The sequence below is a fragment of the Emydura macquarii genome, unplaced genomic scaffold (genome assembly GCF_026122565.2).
Source record: "Emydura macquarii macquarii isolate MOO-44397 ecotype Brisbane River unplaced genomic scaffold, CSIRO-AGI_Emac_v2 contig_1477, whole genome shotgun sequence".
Taxonomy (NCBI): Eukaryota; Metazoa; Chordata; order Testudines; family Chelidae; genus Emydura; species Emydura macquarii.
The window spans coordinates 8,928,425-8,948,888 of record NW_027131614.1 but is presented as its reverse complement, the minus strand read 5'-3'; the positions used below and the strand labels follow the sequence as shown (position 1 = coordinate 8,948,888).

At 38.2% G+C, this 20,464-nt stretch overlaps 1 protein-coding gene across 5 annotated transcripts in view; it reads right to left on the bottom strand.

Moving 5' to 3' along the window:
* The window catches only part of STAU2 (staufen double-stranded RNA binding protein 2), a 234,776-nt gene that overhangs the window by 203,852 nt on the left and 10,460 nt on the right, over positions 1 to 20,464 (bottom strand). For 3 of the 5 annotated variants that reach the window (XM_067553611.1, XM_067553616.1, XM_067553612.1), the window contains exons 2-4: positions 8,311 to 8,518; positions 7,071 to 7,201; positions 2,149 to 2,308 (exon numbers count right to left, since the gene is read on the bottom strand). In XM_067553611.1, coding sequence (XP_067409712.1) covers positions 2,149 to 2,308; positions 7,071 to 7,201; positions 8,311 to 8,509 — 490 coding nt within the window. In that variant the 5' untranslated portion in view covers positions 8,510 to 8,518. Of the gene's footprint in view, positions 1 to 2,148; positions 2,309 to 7,070; positions 7,202 to 8,310; positions 8,519 to 9,768; positions 9,787 to 12,055; positions 12,384 to 20,464 lie in introns of those variants that run through there. The other 2 variants (XM_067553615.1, XM_067553613.1) reach the window with 2 other exon arrangements.

The following is a 20,464-nucleotide window of genomic DNA, read 5'->3' as shown; positions in this document are numbered from 1 at the left end:
CTATCCCTACCTTCCAGCATATCTACCACTCCCCCCAGCTTAGTGTCATCCACCTCATCATCCAGATCATTAATGAAGACATTGAACAAAACTGGCCCCAGGACCGACCCCTGGGCACTCTGCTTAATACCGGCTGCCAACTAGACATTGACCCGTTGATCACTACCTGTTGAGCCCAATGATCTAGCCAGCTTCCTATCCACCTTATAGTTGATTCATCCTACCCATGCTTTTTTAGCTTGCTGGCAAGAGCACTGTGGGAGACTAAAGTCAAGGTATATGATGTCCACCACTTTCCCCATATTCACAGAGCCAGTCATCTCATCATAGAAGGCAATTATGTTGATCAGACATGACCTGCCCGTGGTGAATCCACGTTGACAGTTCCTGATCAACTTCCTCTCCTCCAAGTGCTTCAAAATGGATTCTTTGAGGACCTGCTCAATGATTTTTCCAAAGACTGAGGTGAGGCTGACCGGTCTGTAGTTCCCCAAATCTTCCTCCTTCCCTTTTTTAAAGATGGACACTATATTTGCCTTTTCCCAATTATCCAGGACTTTCCCCGATCAACACAAGTTTTCAAAGATAATGGCCAACGGTTCTGCAATCACATCAGCCAACTCCTCAGGACCCCATTGCATCCACCCCATGGACTTGTGCATGCCCTGCCTTTTTAAATAGTCCTGAACCTGTTCTTTCACCACTGACCACAGCTCATCTCCTCCCCATACTGTGCAGCCAGTGCAGTAATCTGGGAGCTGACCTTGTCTGTGAAGACAGAGACAAAAAAAACCATTGAGTACTTCAGCTTTTTCCACATCATTTGTCACTAGGTTGCCTCCCCTATTCAGTAAGGGGCACACACTTTCTCTGACCTTCTTGTTGCTAACATACCTGTAGAAACTCTTCTTTTTGCCGTTCATGTCCCTTGCTAGCTGCAACTCCAATTGTGCTTTGGCCTTCCTGAGTTCATCCTTGAGTGCTCAAGCAATATTTTTATACTCCTCTTAGTCATCTGTCCAAGCTTCCACTTCTTGTCAGCTACCTTTTCTGTGTTTACACTCACCCAAGATTTCTCTGTCAAGCCAAACTGGTCACCTGCCACATTTGGTATGGCAGGCAACCAGTTTGTGGAAACAAGATCAATGGAAACAGGATCAAGCCCCAAGCCAGCAGGGTCTGGAAGAGTTATAGAAGTAATATGCTCAACCCTAAGGAGTGGGAGATGGGAGCGAAAACCTCATATCATTCACAAACGATCCCTTCTCAACAAGGCTCGGGCCACTATTGAAGAAGTAGTCTGGAGAAAGGTTTGTCCATCCCTTCTCAGCCAGAGCGTTAGTGTAAAGTGAATCCCTTTGAAAATGGTTGAGATAAAGTAACAAGGAAAGATTTTAAAAGAAATTAAGGCATCTTTTTCCATTTCATTAATTGCTATTTTATCAGACAAGAATAAGTCATTGAGCATGTGATTGAGATTCATAAGCACGGAGGGATGCATTTCCTGTTTCTGTATTTTATTTTTTCATGTATACCAGCATATGTTGTATGCAGTGTGCAACACACATGTAACATCTCCAGATGAAGGTCACATGACTTCACAAATGTCTTTTAATTAATCAAATAATAAAGTATACAGAACTAGCTGGAAGAAATAATTTAGGTTGCTACAAAGGAAAATCTATTAGGTAGGGAATTATGCACTGAAGTTTTTGTGCCAAATTCTGCCCCGATTTCTACTTTCACCTTCAGTGGCATTGCACATGGAATAAATCGGGTAGAATTTGGCCCTTTCCCGGAAAAGCCAGTTAAAATATTTATTTGCCAGCTTCAGCATTTTTTCTAATGTAAGAATGGTCCGTTCAATCTTGTTACTTTTGTGCTTGGTTACTGTTGACTACATAAACTTTACCTTCAGAGGTGAGTCTTGCAGAAGTAAATGTATTACATGCAGTTCAGCAGTTTCTGCTACACAGATAAAAAGAATTATCATGCATACTCACTATAGGTTTCTTAATTATATAACATTACCTTATCTTCCAGCTCTACCTATGCCTATTATAAAATTCTCTATAAAGCATTTAAGCCTGCTGTTCCATGTCAAACAAGAAGTTTCATTTTTTGGAGGGAAACAAATAGGCGACATACCTGGGTTATTATTAATGTTATTTTTGGGTGGTCTAGGACTTGGTTTGGGAAGAGTCGTTTTGTTCAAAGCTTTGCTAGCAGCAGCATGTTGAGCCTTTTTAATACTGCTCCCTTCAGCTTCCCATGTCTGCTCTCCAAGATTCAGCTGCACTGTGAACATCTTCAAAAACATAAAGAACAGGTAAATAATGGCAAGATTGTCAAAGAAGTGAGTTAGAACAATTTATGTGAAATATTACCCAGATGGAGAGGAACTGCATTCCTTTATTTGTTGTGATACTTTGGGCCAAATTCTGCTCTCAGATGTATCTATAGGGTTCCATTGAAGTCACTGGGCAATATCTGGCCTTTAAATGTATTAAAAAACCCACATAGCATAACACCAACAATCACAAAAAGTGTTATAAAAGTGAAATAGTAGTAACTACAGTTTATCAGCTTGCTATTCTTGGAGGGATATAAAAATTAAATTTAAGAGCCTGATTCTTCACAGTCTTGCATCTGTGTGGTCACTACACAAGTGTGAAGTGGGTGTAAAAGGTTACCATATGAAAATAGTATCATTTTATACCCATTTTGAATGGGTGTAAATGACTATAAAACTTCAAGGCAGTGGAGGATCAGGCCTGAAGATTTTTACCCAATGAGAGTCAGACAATATTTTTTCTAACTCAATTTGTCTTCAGAAAAATAAAGCATATACACAAGGCAAAAGCGATGGCAACCAAGGGATCTGTTCAACAATATAAAGAAAATATAGTATTGTCTCCTTAAATTAATTTTGTTTCTTTAACATGAACTCTATAATGCAGGTTAGAAACTGAAATAACTCAGATTTAAGAAAGTTGGCTATTGACTCAACTCTAAAAAATTAAAAGTCAATAGTAAAGAATAATCCCAAGCAAACAATTAATCTAAGAGTAATATCAAGCACTATAAAGTGTGAAAAAAAATCCTAAAATGTATTTAAAATATTAGGAAGTAGTATCTCTATGATAAGCATATAATAATTGTGCCCTGTTTCCATTTATGCAGTTTAAAATTAAAATGTAGCTTTCTCATAACACTCCACAAGGGAGGGTAGAAAAACAAATAAATTAATTTTCTTTCAAATATCAAAGTATCATATACAAAGAACTAGACTCTAATCTCATATGCACATGGTACATTACTACTTGCCTTGACAAATATACTACTGTACATTTTGGAGATACACAGATATATATACACGAGATCAGAAGTGAGTTAAATGTGCTACATATTTAGAGCTGGGTGCAACAGATGATCCCAAAATGTGCATGCACATGTCACATCCACAAAATACTTCCATATGCAAACTGGCATTTGAACATGCAAACTGGGTAACTGTCTGCCTAAAAACTATTTCTATATTACATGTGCCTGCACAAATGTATATTGAGATTGTGAATACATCTTTTTCTCTTAAACCCAGCTTTGAAAATTTGGCCCTGTGTGTGTCTGAGAATTTTAGCTCATGTCCCAGTATTACAGTTCGCATCACCAATTAACACCTCATTTACCTCAGTTATACTCACAATCGCTGGCAAAAAAAAAGGAAAAACACCCTTCACTAATTTTAATTCTATCAAATATCAGTGCGCTAACCTAGGAATGAAACCTTGATATGTTTATTTTAAGATAATAGCTATTCAATCAATGATCAAATTCTTACATAAATTATTGCCAATAAAACTGAAATCTTATTTCTGGACTGAGAGTTAAAATACTTTGTATTATACAAGAATGTATCAATGTAATGTTTCTATGGAAGAAGCAGATTCTCAAATTATTAATCACATTTTCACAGAAAAGTTCTTCTATCTAATCTAATCAATATATCCATTTCATCTCTCTCTGCCTAGCACATAGTGTTAAGATACAAGAATTCAAGATTTAAATATAGGGTATGCTCAGTTGATTTCCATAGCTAGGGAACTGACTTTCTCGCTTAGTACGTTTTAGCTCATATGATAGACGTCTCCTGCAAAGAACCAGAAAGATATGGAAATTTAATTAAAGGGATAAAACTGGCCAAAAACATAAGAAAATCTCAAGTAATCAATTAAAGGTTTGGAGACTGAAGGCCCCAAAAGCCCAAGGCTTTGATATGCATTCTGAATAATTTTCAGAAGACATTTTTATTCCTTATATCTAACTTAATTACATAATGGCAAAACCCAGAAATGCAACACTTCTCGTGATTTGTGTACTTTCATGCCACTGTCTTACAGGGTCAGCCTCTCTTGGCAGCTCTTTCTGAACTTTTCTTTCTATATGAAGAATTTTTACTCCTCCTTCCTGATCCTGCAACGTGCAAAGTTCCTCAACTCCGTCCCATTCCTTTGCACTACTGTCTGATCTGTTTTGCTTTTTTTTATTACAGTTTATCTCCTAAAACCCCACTGACATGGAAGCACAGCACTGGTGACCAATTTGACAACCCAACTGAGAACGATACCCTCCAAAAACACAATTCAGGCTCATGCAAGATCTCTGGCTTGCCTGTGCACAAGACTATTTGTACGGAGGGCACAATTCCCACTCAGACTTTGCTCAGACCCTCTGGAGGGGCAACCTGTAGCAATTAATTGTAACGGTACTGCATGTGAGGCCCTCCCTTCTGTGAGCATTGTTATTTGCTTCTTTACATTTGATCACAACTGTTAACACTCACTTGCCAGAAAACACAGAATTTACTGGCACTAGTGTCTATCAAGCAGACAACCTGTATTACAGTAAATGTCTCTGAAATTTATGAAAACCACTAGAGAAAGGAGTAAAACATATGCATCTGGAAAGTAGCACTAGGCACTCTGTGTCCCGGCAGTCCAATAGGAGAGAGCAGCAGCTGTTCATGCTTTTAGAGTGTAAGTTTTTGGGGACAGAGATTTTGTTTTGTTTAGGCTATTTTAACAGAGCACCATGGTCAGTAATAGAAATAAATATACAGCAGCTACTTTAACAATATCATAATAACTTACATGTAAATGTTTTCTGTGTGCCAAAGCACTGCAATTTATGTCTGATCTTATTAATGTCACCCTTGTTCTTCCTCACCATCATCCCTTCTTTCTTTGTTACTGAACTTGTTGGATCATTTCTAAATTATTTTAAGATTTTCTGGGCAGGGACCTAGCCTTTTTGTACCATATGTTCTGTAAAGCACCTAGCACCCTTTTTGGCACTGTAAACATAATTAATAATAAAAGATACACGTAATAATAGTGCATAGAGCTAAGCTTCATGAATAAGTTGCACACTTGCCTATTTGCTCAGATGAGCTTCTAAAACTCAGTTTCCTAGTTCTATATAGGAAGCATCAGCAATTTTAAGACATTATCCTCTTAGGGCCCAAATTAGGAAATCCCCAGAGCTGGCAATACAACAGAAATCAAACAGAGGCCCAAGTTACTTCATTGGCAGTAATTTTCACAAATATGATAAAACGTACATATCTTCATTAAAAACAAAGTGAACTGCATCCTGCAGTGTTTCTGGACTACAAACTGCAGAAGCAAGATTACAAATCTAAAGTAGCACAAATCCCTTGATTATTGATGACTGTTCGAGGAAGATACAGGCAAAATGAACCTTCCTGTATGCATCTAACGAACATTCCATAGATTTCTATGGCACAGTAGTGGAACAATGGTAGCGTAACAAGTAAACAGGAGAACCAAAAGTCAAAGGGTTAAAGAAAGTATAGCGCAGATACAATGTGAGAGAAAAACAGGTCAAAAGCCCAGTTCTGCAATGTGCTGGGTGCCTCTGGTAAGCATGGACTACTTTCATCTCCCACTGACTTTGGTGGATGCTGCGGGCCTGCTGATTCTGTTGCCCTGAACTTTGTGCTGTCATTTACATCAGTGCAAAATGGGTGCAAAACACTGCCAAACCAGAATGGTTGTGTTCTACTACCACTTTGCACTGGTTGCAATGCAAGGTGCAACATAAGGAGGGCACATACAGAACTCCTTAGGAGAGGCTAAGCAACTTGCCGGATCAGGCTGCAGGTTATTTACAAGAACTTTGCTCAGCTTCTCTGCTATGAAGGTGCAGAGTACAGCGAAGAAAGTTCTCGAGTATAACATCTCATTTTTGCTCTCAAGCTGAATTTTTCAGTCATCTTTCTTGTATGTTTGCTCTTAAAGTGGGAAGAAATTTGACAATTCTTTCATATAGATATGTTCCTTTAGGTCCATCGCAAGCTGAAACCACCCTGACATGTTCTTACAGATCACAGCTGAATATCAAAACAGGAGGTGAGACTTGACAAGCACACTAGGTATTTTAATGCTATGATTATTTCAGGATATCCATTGTCACTGTGGGCCTTAAAGAATGCTACACAGGGCTTAAACCTAAAGGAAAATGTTGTGCTTTAAACACACAGATATAATCAGAAGATTTGCTATCAATATAACCAACTTTAGGTAGACTAAATAAAATTAATTAACACGTAAAACAAAATGGGAAAAGACTAGTCCAGCAAACTGTTAGCAGTGGTCTACACTGCCATGAAATAGTTCCATATGCCATTCTCAGAAGCAGACAGCTAGGGTCCTGGAGGGGAGGGAGTGCTTTGTGCAGCTCATCAGCAAATCCCATGATTAAGGAAGGGTGTTGATGGACTCTGAAGAGACCTTTAAGAGAAAAAGAAGAGGGCCAATAAATATGACCTCAAGGGTCAGAGGATAAGAAAGGCAGAAGGCGATGATGAAAGATCCTCTGGGTTCCAAGAAGGACAGAGAACAACTTCCTAAAAAGCATAACAAAAACAAAGCAAAACAAAACCCCTACACTATAAATCTGATTGCATTTGACAAGTGCACTTGTCCAATCTATGACATTATCTGTGCATAACTTAAGGTATGCCTCATAACCTAGAACTGTAACCTTACCTTGGCATGAGCAGGCCCTCTTTCATTCAGAAGCTTATACAGGGGTTGAACTCTATTGAAACGGGCTAACTCATTTACCAGACACATTGGAGTTTTCTCTTTGGGGTTTGCCATGTTATCTTGGAGAGGAGCTGTAAATAAAGAGTCTGTAAAGTTTTTGTGGAGAAATGTATTCTTCACAACTTTGCAAAACTTTGCAAAAGTAGTAGTATGTTTAAAAAAGAAAAAAACTTTGGCTAGAAAAACCTCACATTTGCAAATACACTAAAAACAGGAGAGTGTGTTAATGTCAACAAAACTGCACTTTGATAATACAATATTTAAATACTATTTACATATTTATTATTTGAGAATGTCTTTTATTGTGACCATTTCAATTACATGCAATACAAAAAAGATAATTCAAAAATCTAATAATGAGGATCGTGTAGGTGGACATTTTATGTATTTTAACTTGTATGTTCTACGATGTCTGTGAAAATTACATTCTGATCTATACTCATTATTGGATTAATTGTTCTTTTATATAATTTCTAAACACTTAAATGCAGCAAAATACAAGAACTGATCAATACCTGTGGTCCCACACTTGTTTTCCCCTCATTCTTCCCAACATATTTCCAGACCTCTCCCCTACTATTAGTCTCTGTGGGAATCTCCCCAACTTGGGTCTTTCAGCAATTTTGGGGATTCTGTTCTGTTTTCTTAAACCCATGTACTATATGTTTCATTAATGTCTTTATCATCCTGCTATTTTCTTTCTTTCATCTCTGCATCACTCTCCAACACAAACTTGTACTGTTGACTTCCTTTTTTTGGGTAACATTTTACTGTATTTTATACCCAATTGAGAACAGGAACTATAACAATTATTAGGCTATAAAAGAAATGTCATTTACTGCCAAACAGACTGAATATATTTGTTCTGGGGAAGGGAAATGCACTTAGATAACTTCCTGCTGCACTAAAACTTCACTATAAAAGAATCACATAGGATGTGGCAGAATAAGTGTATTTTTTTCTGGGCTTACATATCGCTTAACAATGCTCTATCATAAATCAGAATTCAACTAAAGAAACTAAATTCTGTAAACAGCATTTGAAACAAAAATGTTTTTCTACAGAATTTTGTTTCTTTAGTTTCATTCTCTTAAAGACCTCATCCATTTATATTAAAAACTCATCAAGTGGATTTCCTTGCACAATAAAAAGAAATATTCTAAGCAAAACATCTCCTTACCTGGTGAGTTGCTAGAAGGTGCAGAATCCACAAAGCCAGCGGTTGGACTGTTACAGCTGGCAGCTGATTCTGAAATGGATCCATTCATTGATGCCTGCAGACCCAGTGAACTTGCATTTGTTACTGATGGGGGAAGCATCGTAGGGGGCAGGATAGATCCAGAGAGGTTTGCTGTGGTCTGCATTTTAACTTGTGCCATTGTCTATCACTGCAATAAACAAAGATTTATAAGCAGAATGGCATCAGATGTTTGAAAGTATTGATATCAATACTATTTTGCATTGCTGTGGCACCTTTCATGCAATGCTGTTTGCAAACATTAATGAATAAAGCCTCACAACACCCCTGTGAAGAAGGGAAGAATAACTATCCTCATTTTACAGATAAGGAAACTGGGACAGAGAGGCTTAGTGACTTACACAAAGCCATATAGCAAGACTATGCCAGAGCCAAGAATACAATCCAAGTTTCCTAACTCCAAGTTCTGTTAACCATCCTTACTAAGAGACAGTGTAACTTCTGAAACACACTAGAATAAAATTCCATTTACAGTTTTGCTGGGGAGGTCATCAGTGTCAGAGCTTTTTGGAAGCCAGACGGTGGCTATGAAATTTGTTTCCGCAAGAGCTCATTACTACAAACCTGACCACTTTCAGTGCAAAATGCAAGACCCGCCATTTTGCCAGAGCCTTCCCATTCAGACATGTATGCACATGCACATGCACATCCAGGAACCAAAAAAAAACAAAACCACAGCACAAAATAGCTTCTCACTACTCAGCCTGTTCTCCGACTGGGAGAGAGAAAAATAAGAATAGAAGGGCAGAAGGAAAAAGTAAAGAACTAGACAATTACTGTCTGCCTTCAGACTGAAGAGACAAAAGAAAATTCAGGTCTTTATGTAGACCAATAACATGCATTATTATTATGCATACAATAGTTCTGTAAGTGCTCAGAGACCGAGGTGATAAGCATGATACAAACAAGGAGACAGCAAGATTAGATTACGGTTAGACGGACAGAGGTAACATGTTTGGCTTACATAGAGCAACAGTGCTAACCACATCCATGATTTTGCAATTTGATCCATGTGGAAAACCCTTATGCCCACATGGAGTCCTCTTAGACTCAAAGGAGCTGGCTGTGTATAGTACAAAGAGTCTGCTCACATGGATCAATTTGCTGGATCAGAGCCCAAATCATTAGATGCAACAGACAATGCAACTACTGCAGTTCAGTGAAGCATGTATGACTAAAATGCTTAATCCTAATATAATGAGTCAGTGCTTCAAAGGAGAAGTTCAGGTGTCAACACTATTTTTGTTACATGGGTAACAGAAGACTCTGATCTAAATCTTTGAAAAATCAACAAAAATAAAATAATGAAGCTGAGATTTCACTGTTTTCCCTTTTTCTATATTCCTAAAGCTAATGAAATATTACAAAATTAGGTCCTACTCATGCCACTGAATCTGTACTGGCAGAGGTCCACCAAGGCAGACCAAATTGCAGGATCTGGCCCCTAAATGTATATAAAGATGAGACATTTTTAACATAATACTAATTAATATCAGTAAACAGTGAGAATATATGCTGTCATTGTGTAATATAAAGGTTTTATCAGCATGACTTTGGGATTTCCAAATTATCACTTGTGAGTAATCCTGCAACCAAAAATAAAGAAAACTTTATCCCCACCCCAAGCCATCACATATTTTGTGGATGCCACATATTCTAGAGTTAACCTATTTTAGAAAAGTTTAAAAGAATATAATTGGCACTGATTTTTTAATCGCTCCAGCTGTAAAGGAAGGCTCATTTACTACCATGAGTCCAAATGTACGAGCTCAAACATTTTATTTAATTAATTTTAAAGCATCAGCCTTTAAGGTGGAAGAATATGAAATATAGAACCAATTTAAAAAAAAAGTTCAAACCTTTCTAAATTAATGTTTCTGTGAAGTATATGGCATATACAGGATAAAATGTATGCATTTTTGATGGTTTTGTTAATATTCATTTGTGATAGCCTACACAACCCACTCAGTGGCTATCCAAATTCAGCAGAACCTTTACACCACAACAAACCATCACAGTCTCTGTTTATGTCATATGACGATGCTATCCCTGTGATAAATTACATTTGCCATATACCTTTGCATTATGTCCATTGACTAATCCACATCCACCAGGGCTCAGTCTAACAAGCCAAATTTCCTAAAAAACTTTCAAGCAACCATTTTGCTTTTCTTAGTTTTTTGTAAACACACCAGCCACAAAAATCTTTCCTGTTTACCCCATGCTGATCTGTAACAGATGGTGGAAAGACAATATTCTTATATGCAGTGTTGTTGTAGCCAATTTGGTCCCAGAATATTAGAGAGACAAGGTGGGTGAGGTAATATATTTTATTGCACCAACTTCTGTTGGTTAGAGACACAAGCTTTCGAGCTTGCATGGAGCTCTTCTTCAGATCTGGGAAATGTTCAGATCTGGAAAATGTGCTCAGAATGTCACTGCTAAATATTCTTCACATTTAAATTCCAATATCTCATGTACCATTAGAGCTAGAAAGCTATTCTTGTGGATTTCATCCGAGAATGCCTCTAAAAAATGGCTGCTCGGGATCCCCCCTTTCCAATGGAATACAACCCTCGTAACTAGCCCTGGTAAGTTGTGAAATAACTTAAAGGCCCTGATCTTTCAAATACATGTGCACAATTTCAATTTTAAGCATGCAAGCAATACCATTGAATACCATTAAGCACATATGTCTTTGCAGAACTGAGAGCTATAAATCATAATGTTGCAATTTTAGAAAAGCTATTTTAGAATATCTGTAGAATTTTCTAAAAGCTTAATCTTTTCTCTCCAAGATCTCTACGGTTTGACTGAAGATTTGTGATGTGACACAAAAAAATACCAGTTACTTTAAACTCACTCGAATATATCTAACAGTTTTTCTGTAAAACACATTGCATAAAAAAAGTACACAATAGTACGATTTGATATAAAGGCCTTATTGACATTAGTTTGAGATGAATGCATAAGTCACTTATGGCAAAGCCATCTGTGAGCAATGTGGTCATCCAAAACATATGCCAATAATACTCTTATGCTACACCATATCCTCATGTGTACTCTGACTGGCTAGCGAGAGTAGTTCATGTTAGGTTTAAAATTGCTTTTGCTGATCCTCTGACAATCTTTTACAGTCTTGAATTATTACAACTTTACACAAAACAAAAAATTGGAGTTGCAGCTAGCAAGAGACATAGAGAGTAACAACAAGGATTTCTACAGGGATATTAGCAACAAGAAGGTGGTCAAGAAAAGTGTGGGCCCCTTACAGAATGGGGGAGCTAACCTAGTGACAGATGATGTGGAAAAAGCTGAAGTACACAATGTTTTTTTTGCCTCTGTCTTCACAGACAAGGTCAGCTCCCAGACTACTGCACTGGGCAGCACAGAATAGGGAGGAGGTGAGCAGCCCTCAGTGCTGAAAGTACAGGTTCAGGATTATTTAAAAAGAATGGACATGCACAAGTCCATGGGGTGGATGCAACACATCCGAGGATGCTGAGGGAGTTGGCTGATGTGATTGCAGAGCCACTGACCATTATCTTTGAAAACTCGTGGCAATCGGGGGGAGGTCCCGGATGATTGTGAAAAGGCAAATACAGTGCCCATCTTCAAAAAAAGAGAAGGAGGAAGATCTGGGGAACTACAGACCAGTCAGTCTTACCTCAGTCCCTGGAAAAATCATGAAGGAGGTCCTCAAGGAATCCATTTTGAAGCACTTGGAACAGAGAAAGGTGATCAGGAACAGTCAGCATCCATTCACAAAGGGCAAGTCATGCCTGACCAACCTGATTGCCTTCTATGATGAGATAACTGGGTCTACGAATGTGGGGAAAACAGTGGACATGATATACCTTGACTTTAGCAAAGCTTTTGATATGGTCTCCCACAGAATTCTTATCAGCAAGTTAAAAAAGCATGGGTAGGATGAATCGACTATATGGTGGATAGAAAGCTGGCTAGATCATTGGGCTCAACAGGTAGTGATCAACGGGTCAATGTCTAGTTGGCAGCCGGTATCAAGCAGAGTGCCCAGGGGTCGGTCCTGGGGCCAGTTTTGTTCAATGTCTTCATTAATGATTTGGATGATGAGGTGGATGGCACTAAGCTGGGGGGAGTGGTAGATACGCTGGAAGGTAGGGATAGGATACAGAATGACCTAGACAAATTGGAAGATTGGCCCCAAAAAAATCTGATGAGATTCAACAAGGACAAGTGCAGAGTCCTTAGGACAAGTGCACTTAGGACAGAAGAAGCCCATGCACTGTTACAGACTGAGGACTGACTGGCTAGGCAGCAGTTCTGCAGAAAAGGACTTGGGGGTTACAGTGAACAAGAAGCTGGATATGAGTCAACAGTGTGCCCTTGTTACCAAGAAGGCTAATGGTATATTGGGCTGCATTAGTAGGAACATTGCCAGCAGATCAAAAGAAGTGATTATTCCCCTCTATTTGGCAATGGTGAGGCCACATCTAGAGTACTGTATCTAGTTTTGTGACCCCCACTACAGAAAGGATGTGGACAAATTGGAGAGTAAAAATTGTTTAGTCTGCAGAAGAGTGAGGGGGGATTTGATAGCAGCCTTTTACTACCTGAAAGGGGGTTCCAGGGAGGATGGAGCTAGGCTGTTCTCATTGGTAGTAGATGACAGAACTAAGAGCAATGGTCTCAAGTTGCAATGGGGGAGGTCTAGTTGGATATTAGGAAAATCTTTTTCACTAGGAGGGTAGTGTAGCATTGGAATGAATTACCTGGGGAACTGGTGGAATCTCCATCCTTAGAGGTTTTTAAGATACAGCTTGACAAAGCCCCAGCTGGGATGATTTAGTTGGGGCTGGTCCTGCTTTGAGCAAGGGTTGGACTAGATGACCTCCTGACGTCCTTTGCAACCCTTGTCTTCTATGATTCTATGAATAAGTGGGTGGGATTTTTGCAGTAGCCAATAAATGTAACATTGGTGTACATATGTATTCATGCATACAGGGAGTTTTTCATAACAGTACCAATGAGATGGAATTCATGTTAGGTAAAATGTATCATACGTAAGGAGTGCAACACAAAATAATGGGCGACTCCTATTTATATTTTATATAAGGTGTAATTATTTTTGTATGCTCTTTGTATTCATCCCCTCATATCCTTAAATCTCTTGACTTTAAAGGAATTATCTTATTGCTATTTTTAACCTCTGCTACTGCAGTGCTTTGCAGAAATGACTCTTAAAATAAATCTAAGTAATATAATCAAAAGGAAGACAAAAATAGATTTGACAAAATAGTATATGGAAGAATGAATGATGGTCAGAGAAAGAAGGTGAAGTCTTTAAATGAACTGTATTTTCAGAGTGTAAAATTAAAATGAAACTGTAAACCTGACATACAGTATAGTCAATTAAAAAAAAAAGTTAAAAGCAGTTTCAGGTACTACTCTTGGCCCTGCACCCCCTTGTCAATTTTGGTGGTTTTATAATCATGCTTCTCTATTTTTCTATTCCCTATTGTTGTGTGATAGACTCACAAAAATAGGATAAACTGACTAGCAGCTACATAAGGGAAACACTGAAAGTTAACTATACACAAAGTGCTATTGAGTGCACAAAGTTAAAAAGAGAAAAATAAGTTTCCTTGCTTCTAATCTTCTTCAGCTTTAGTAATATTAAATATCTGTAACAAGGGGGGAAGGAGAGAAATCAGACTGAAGCTTTTCAGAGCTGTATGACACACACGCAGCGAAGACTTCCCATACTTTCACAGCTAGTATGTCATACAGTTAAATATCTTATTTTGAAACAGATACGCTGAAATGAGTCATATAAAAATGTGACATACATATACAACAAAAAACATATAGCGTTTTTCATCTTTAAAAAGTTTACAAATATCAACAAATTACTATCATAACATCCCTATGAAATAGGTCTCTATTATCATCCCAGGTACAAAGATGGGGAAACAAAAGCATAGCAGTTAAGTGACTTGCTCCAAGAAACCACTTTTAGGCTACCTCTACACTTGGAGCTAGAGGTGTAATTCCCAACTCATACCTGTGAGTCTACACTCGCTCTCATCAACATAGTGCACTAAAAATGGAAGTGTAGCAGTAGTAGCATGGGTTGTGGCAAGCAGCAGCACAGACCACCCCCCATGAGCACATATTCATTGGCTCCAAGTGGGCTTGTACTCAGGGCAGCTAACCCATGCCACCATTGGCTACACTACAACTTTTAGTGTGCTAGCTTGATGAAAACTAACACAAATATATATCTACACAACCTGGGAATCATATCCCTAGCCTCCAGGTATAGTCACAGCCTATGGGCAGGATAGGAATTCAAGAGTTACTAACACACAGGTCTGCATTAAGACCTTTAATTAATGCTCCTCTCTCTACACCACCATTTCCTCTTTAAAAGCTTGTCTATAGTAGAAAACTTTGCTCCAGTAACTACATCCATGTAGCTACAGCGTGCAAACTCCTAATACAGATGCATTGCACTGGTGCAGATTAGGCTTTGTCTTTATAAAAAGTTAGGTAAACCCAGCTATGTTGCTCAGGGGTGTGAAAAATCCATACCCAAGCAACATAGTTAAGCCAACCTAACTCCCAGTGTAGACAGAACTAGGTCGACAGAAGAATTCCTTCCATTGACCTAGTTACCGTCCTTTAGGAAGGTGGTTAACCTATGTTAGTGGGAGAACTCCTTCTGTAGGGGTAGGTAATGTTTATATTGAAGCGCTACAGCAGCAATGCTGCATTTGTGTCACTGTAGTGTTTCCAGTGTAGACAAGCCCTGACTCTGATAACCTACCAGAGTAACTACGTCAACGTTGTAGCATTGGTATAAATTTTAAAAATGTCCCTAATGAAGAAAGGCCCTAAAAGGTACTTATTACTTTAGCTAGTAAAATCAGAAAATGCCAATTCATCAAAACAAAAACATTTAATAGGAAAGGATCAGGTTAGATTAATTTCCCATTTAAAATAACGTTTTTAAAGTTTTGAAATTGTCAAAACCTCCTGTTAAAACATTTTTTTAAATGAAAAGTACCGTTTTTCAATTCAAAATTATTTTTTGTTTCAAAATTAAAGAATATAAAAGAAAGTAAATCTGAAATTAAAACAAAATGTTTCAAAATGATCAAAACAAAATATTTCAACTGAACTGATCTGAATTTGGGGGGATTTTCAGTACATAAATGTTTTTGATATTTCAACTTTTCATCCCAATTTGAGATGCAAAAACATTTTAAAATCTCAAAATTCTTGCAAGACAGGAAAACTGTTTCCTACCCAACTGTATTTGTGAGCTTAATTACGAGGTCAGACTACAGCAGCACACACTGCTGACCTCAGTCTGTAGTATTTAAATTTCATTTTTAAAAGGGACACTTCAACTAAAAATTTCACATTTCTGTCTGAAAAGGAAGTAATGTCTATTGGTACAAGTAATAACAAATTGCTAAAACTACAAAGAGGTTTGAGTGAGCATAAGGGTGATTTCTCAGCAGTAATGGGGTCTAAAACTGAAAGGCTTTGTCTTCACTAGGAAAAAAAGGTATATTTTACAATAGCTATGTTACAATCCTAATGAAGGAAAGGCAGTTGTAGCTTTGTAGCCTGTTAGGGTTAAAATATATCTTTTCCCTAACAGTCAAAAAGACTGGACACAAAATATTGTTTTCTGCTTTTTCATTTTCATTTATTTGATGCATTGTATGGTCCTCTGCACAAAGCCAACTTTTCTTCCATGTTGTTGATAACTTCCATTCCTAGTTTCCCGTGCACTCAATGCACTATTCTGGAAGCCCACATGGATGCTCCCCCCATCTATCCTACATGTCTTTGTTGAAGCAGGCTGGAAAGTAAGGGAGTAGCCAGAAAGTTCTCTCCATCTGCTACTCCTCTTTCCCACCCCCTATTCAAAACTAAGCTGGACAGTGAAGGAGCAGTCAGATAGGTGTCTCCCCAGGTCAAAACTCCTATAAAGAGTAAAAAAATTAAAGGAGGGAGTGACAGGTGCACGGCTCAGAAGTTAGTTAAAGGCTGCAGGAGTATGAGACAACCCCCAACCCATCTAAGGAACAAGCAGCAAGAAGAAAGGACTGGAGCCCCTCTCTCGGACTAGGGGATATGGCTGTAAGGGCTGTGGGAGAGAAAAGAAGGTAGACTCTTACTCAGTGGGGTAAGAAGTTGGAGGATAGATTGCCCCTGGACTCCTCTGTGGGGCCAGAGGACACAAAAGGGACAGCATGGAAGCAGGAAGGCAGCTGGATTTCCATGGGCAACCCAAAAAGCTGGGAAATACAGGGGACAACGAGTGGGGACAGGGAGCAGTACAGACAGATAGCTGGATGGGAAGGTCTCTTCACTGCCCCATCCCTTCTGCTGGGTTGGAGAACAGTAGAGCTAATCAGTGGAAGAGGGGCAAGTTCCACATTACAACCCCAACAATGGTATAACAAGCAGCTGAGCAGTGGGACAAGGAAGACGTCTCTACTCTCCAGGCAAGGAGCACTCCCATGCACATGCACAAGAGGAACAGGGAGAAAATCCTAGTGCATGTTCTGTGTTATCACTCCCAGCCACACTCTCCTGCTGCTGTAACCTACATAAACATTGGCAAGAGACTTTAAAATGTTTGGAAAGCTGCAATGGAAGGTGAACTTTGCAATACAGTGATTTTTAGAAATTCACCAATTAAAAAAAATCCAAGTTGACAGTCTCTCTCTAGGTTCTTAGCACTAACAGTTGCAAAGATAACCTGGAAAATCCTGTGTCTGCCTGAGAAAAGTCTGAAACAATTGCTCTGAAAGAGGTGTGTACTGACCCCATTCTTCTCAATGAAGACAAATTAACTCTAAAGCCTAGTGATGACAATTTAAATAAAGCCATCCAGCTATTCTTGCACTATAGATTCAGAGATTCCCAAGCCAAAATGGAACATTGTGATCATCTTACCTTACCTCCTGTATGACACAGGTCATAAAACTTCCCCAAAATAATTCCTAGAGTATCTTTTAGAAAAATATCCGGTCTTGATTTTAAATTTGTCAGTAATAAAGAATCTACTGTGATCCTTGGTAAAATGTTCCATTGGTTAATTATTCTCGCTGTTAAATATTTATATCTTATTTCCTGTCTGAATTTAGCGAACTTCAACTTCCAGCCACTGGATCATGTTATACCTTTCTCTACTAGATTGAAGAGCCCATTATTAAATATTTGTTCCCCATGTAGGTACTTATAGAATGTAACCAAGTCACTCCTTAACCTTCTCTTTGTTAAGATAAGACTGAGTTTCTTGAATATATCACTATTTAAGGCATGTTTTATAATCCTTTAATCATTCTCATGGCTCTTCTCTGAACCCTCTCCAATTTATCAACATCCTTCTTGAATTGTGGACACCAGAACTGGACACAGTATACCAGCAGCGGTCGCACCAGTGCAAACAACAGAGGTAAAGTAATTTCTCTACTCCTACTCAAGATTCCCCTGTTTATGCACCCAAGGATTGCATTAGCCCTTTTGGCCACTTCATCATACTGGGAGCTCATGTTCAGTGACCACACACCCCAAATCTTTTTCAGAGGCATTACTTCCCAGAGTAGAGTCACCCATTGTGTAAGTATGGCCTATGTTCTTTTTTCCTTGATACATTTACGTATAGCCATATTAAAACATTTATTGTTTGTTTGCACTCAGCTTAACAAGCGATCCAGTGGTTTGTCCTCTTTATTATTTATCACTCCTTCCATTTTTGTGCAAATGTATCAGTAATAGGATTTTATGTTTTGTTCCAGGTCATCAATAGAAATATTAAATATTGTAGGGCCAAGAACCAATCTCTTCAGGACTCCATTAGAAACACACCATTCAATGATGTTTCCCTGTTTACAATTATACTTTGAGACCTATCAATTAGCCATCTTTTAATCCATTTAATGTGTGCCATGTTAATTTTATGGTTTTCTTGTTTTTTAATCAAAATGTCATGCAGTAATAAGTCAAACGACTTACCAGAAGTCTAAGTATATTACATCAATACTATTACCATTATCACCAAGCTTGTAACCTTATCAAAAAAGGATATCAAGTTAGTTTGACAGTATTTATTTTCCATAAATCCATGTTGATTGGCATTAATTGCCAATGCCCCTTTAATTCTTTATTAATCAAGTTCCATATCAGCCGCTCCATTATCTTGCCTAGGATCAATGTCAGACTGATAGGCCTATAATTACCCAGGTCATCCCATTTACCTCTTTTAAAGATTGACACATTAGCTTTCTTCCAGTCTTCTGGAACTTCCCCAGTATTCCAAGACATACTGAGAAGAAACATTAACCATCCATTGATCCCCTCGGCCAGCTCTTTTAAAACTCTTCCATGCAAGTTATCTGGACCTGCTGATCTTAAAACGTCTAACTTTAAATAATGTTTAAGTTATTAAAGTTAGTTATTTAAACATCCTCTTGAGACATCAGTAGAATGAAAGTGTGTTATCATACGCTATGAATGCATCATCTATTTTCTTCCCAAATACTGAACAGGAATATTTATTGAATACCTTTTCTACCTTCTACCTTTTCTGCATTATTATTGCTAATTCTACAAATTCCATGAATGAACTAATATTATTGCTAGGATTCTTTTGTTCCTAATATACTTTAAAACTCCTTTTTGTTCTTAGCTCTACTGGCCAGAGATTTCTCCTTGTTCCCTCATCAATTTTCTACAATTCCTAGCTTCTGATATATATTCATTACTATCAACTCCCCCTTTCTTCCATTTGTTTTACACACACACTCTTGCTCTCTCTCACTCACTTATATCTTCCCCTCAGTTCCTCTCTAAAACTGGATTTGTTTTTTAACCAATACAGCCTTCTCTTCTTTGGTTGTAAGATTCTGGCTTTTGGGGCATCTAATAGTGTTCTCAAACAATTCCTAATGATCATTAACATTTTTCTGATTAATTTTTCCCCCCAACTGATTTGGCTCATAATTCAAAATATAAGAATGTAAGAATAGTCCTATTGGGTCAGACCAACGGTACATCTAGCCCAGTATCCTGTCATCTGACAATGGCCAATGCCAGGTGCTTGAGAGGGAAAGAACAAAACAGGTAACCATTAAGTGATCCACCCATCACCCAGTCCCTGCTTCTGGCAAACAGCAATCCTTGCCCATCTGGCTAATAGCCATTGATGGACCTATGCTTTCAGCTTTGTGAAACTGGCCCTTTTAAAGCACCACATACATATATGTATCACTGGTCTGGACTTCATTCTGTTTATATATTGTAAATGTGATCAAGTCATGATCACTTGTACCTAAATTACCATTAATGTTTAGTTCTCTGATCAGTTCCTTTTTCTCTCTCAAGAGGAGATCTAATACAGAATTCTCCTGGGCTGGATACAATACTTTTTGAATAAGGTAATTGTCACCTATAATATTTAGAAATTCCAAGGATGTTTTAGTACTGGCAGCATGAGACCTCCAGCATATGACAATCACACTGAAGACCCCCTTGATCACACAGCTTTTTTTCCTACACATTATAGACAGACGAATAATCAGCCACTCATGCTGTTCTCTAGTGTGGTGTAGTGGTCTCTAGCATACACCAACTAGTACTTCTTCTTGTGCTTTATCTGTCATGACATTGATCTATAAGCATTCAAGATCATTTTCTTCTGAGTTATCAGTGATTCAAAAAAGTAATTCCATTTTTTACATAGAGTGACACTTCCCCTCACTTTCTGCCCCCTCAATCCTTCCTAAATAGGTTATAACCATTGATTTTAACAAGCCCTGGATGGTGGACAACGTTGGTGGACTAGATACATTGGAAAACCAAAGGATTGATAGCCTAAGCCATGCTTTGATTAATAATGTATTAACAGGATTTTTTAAAGAATATAAATCTTAGTCCTAGTTTACACTTAAAATTTAGATTAACCTAACTATAGTGCCTGGGCACCATAGTTAAGATGACCTGACTCCTGGTGTAGAGACAGGTAGGTCAATGGAAGAATTCTTCTGTCAACCTAGCTACTACCACTCAG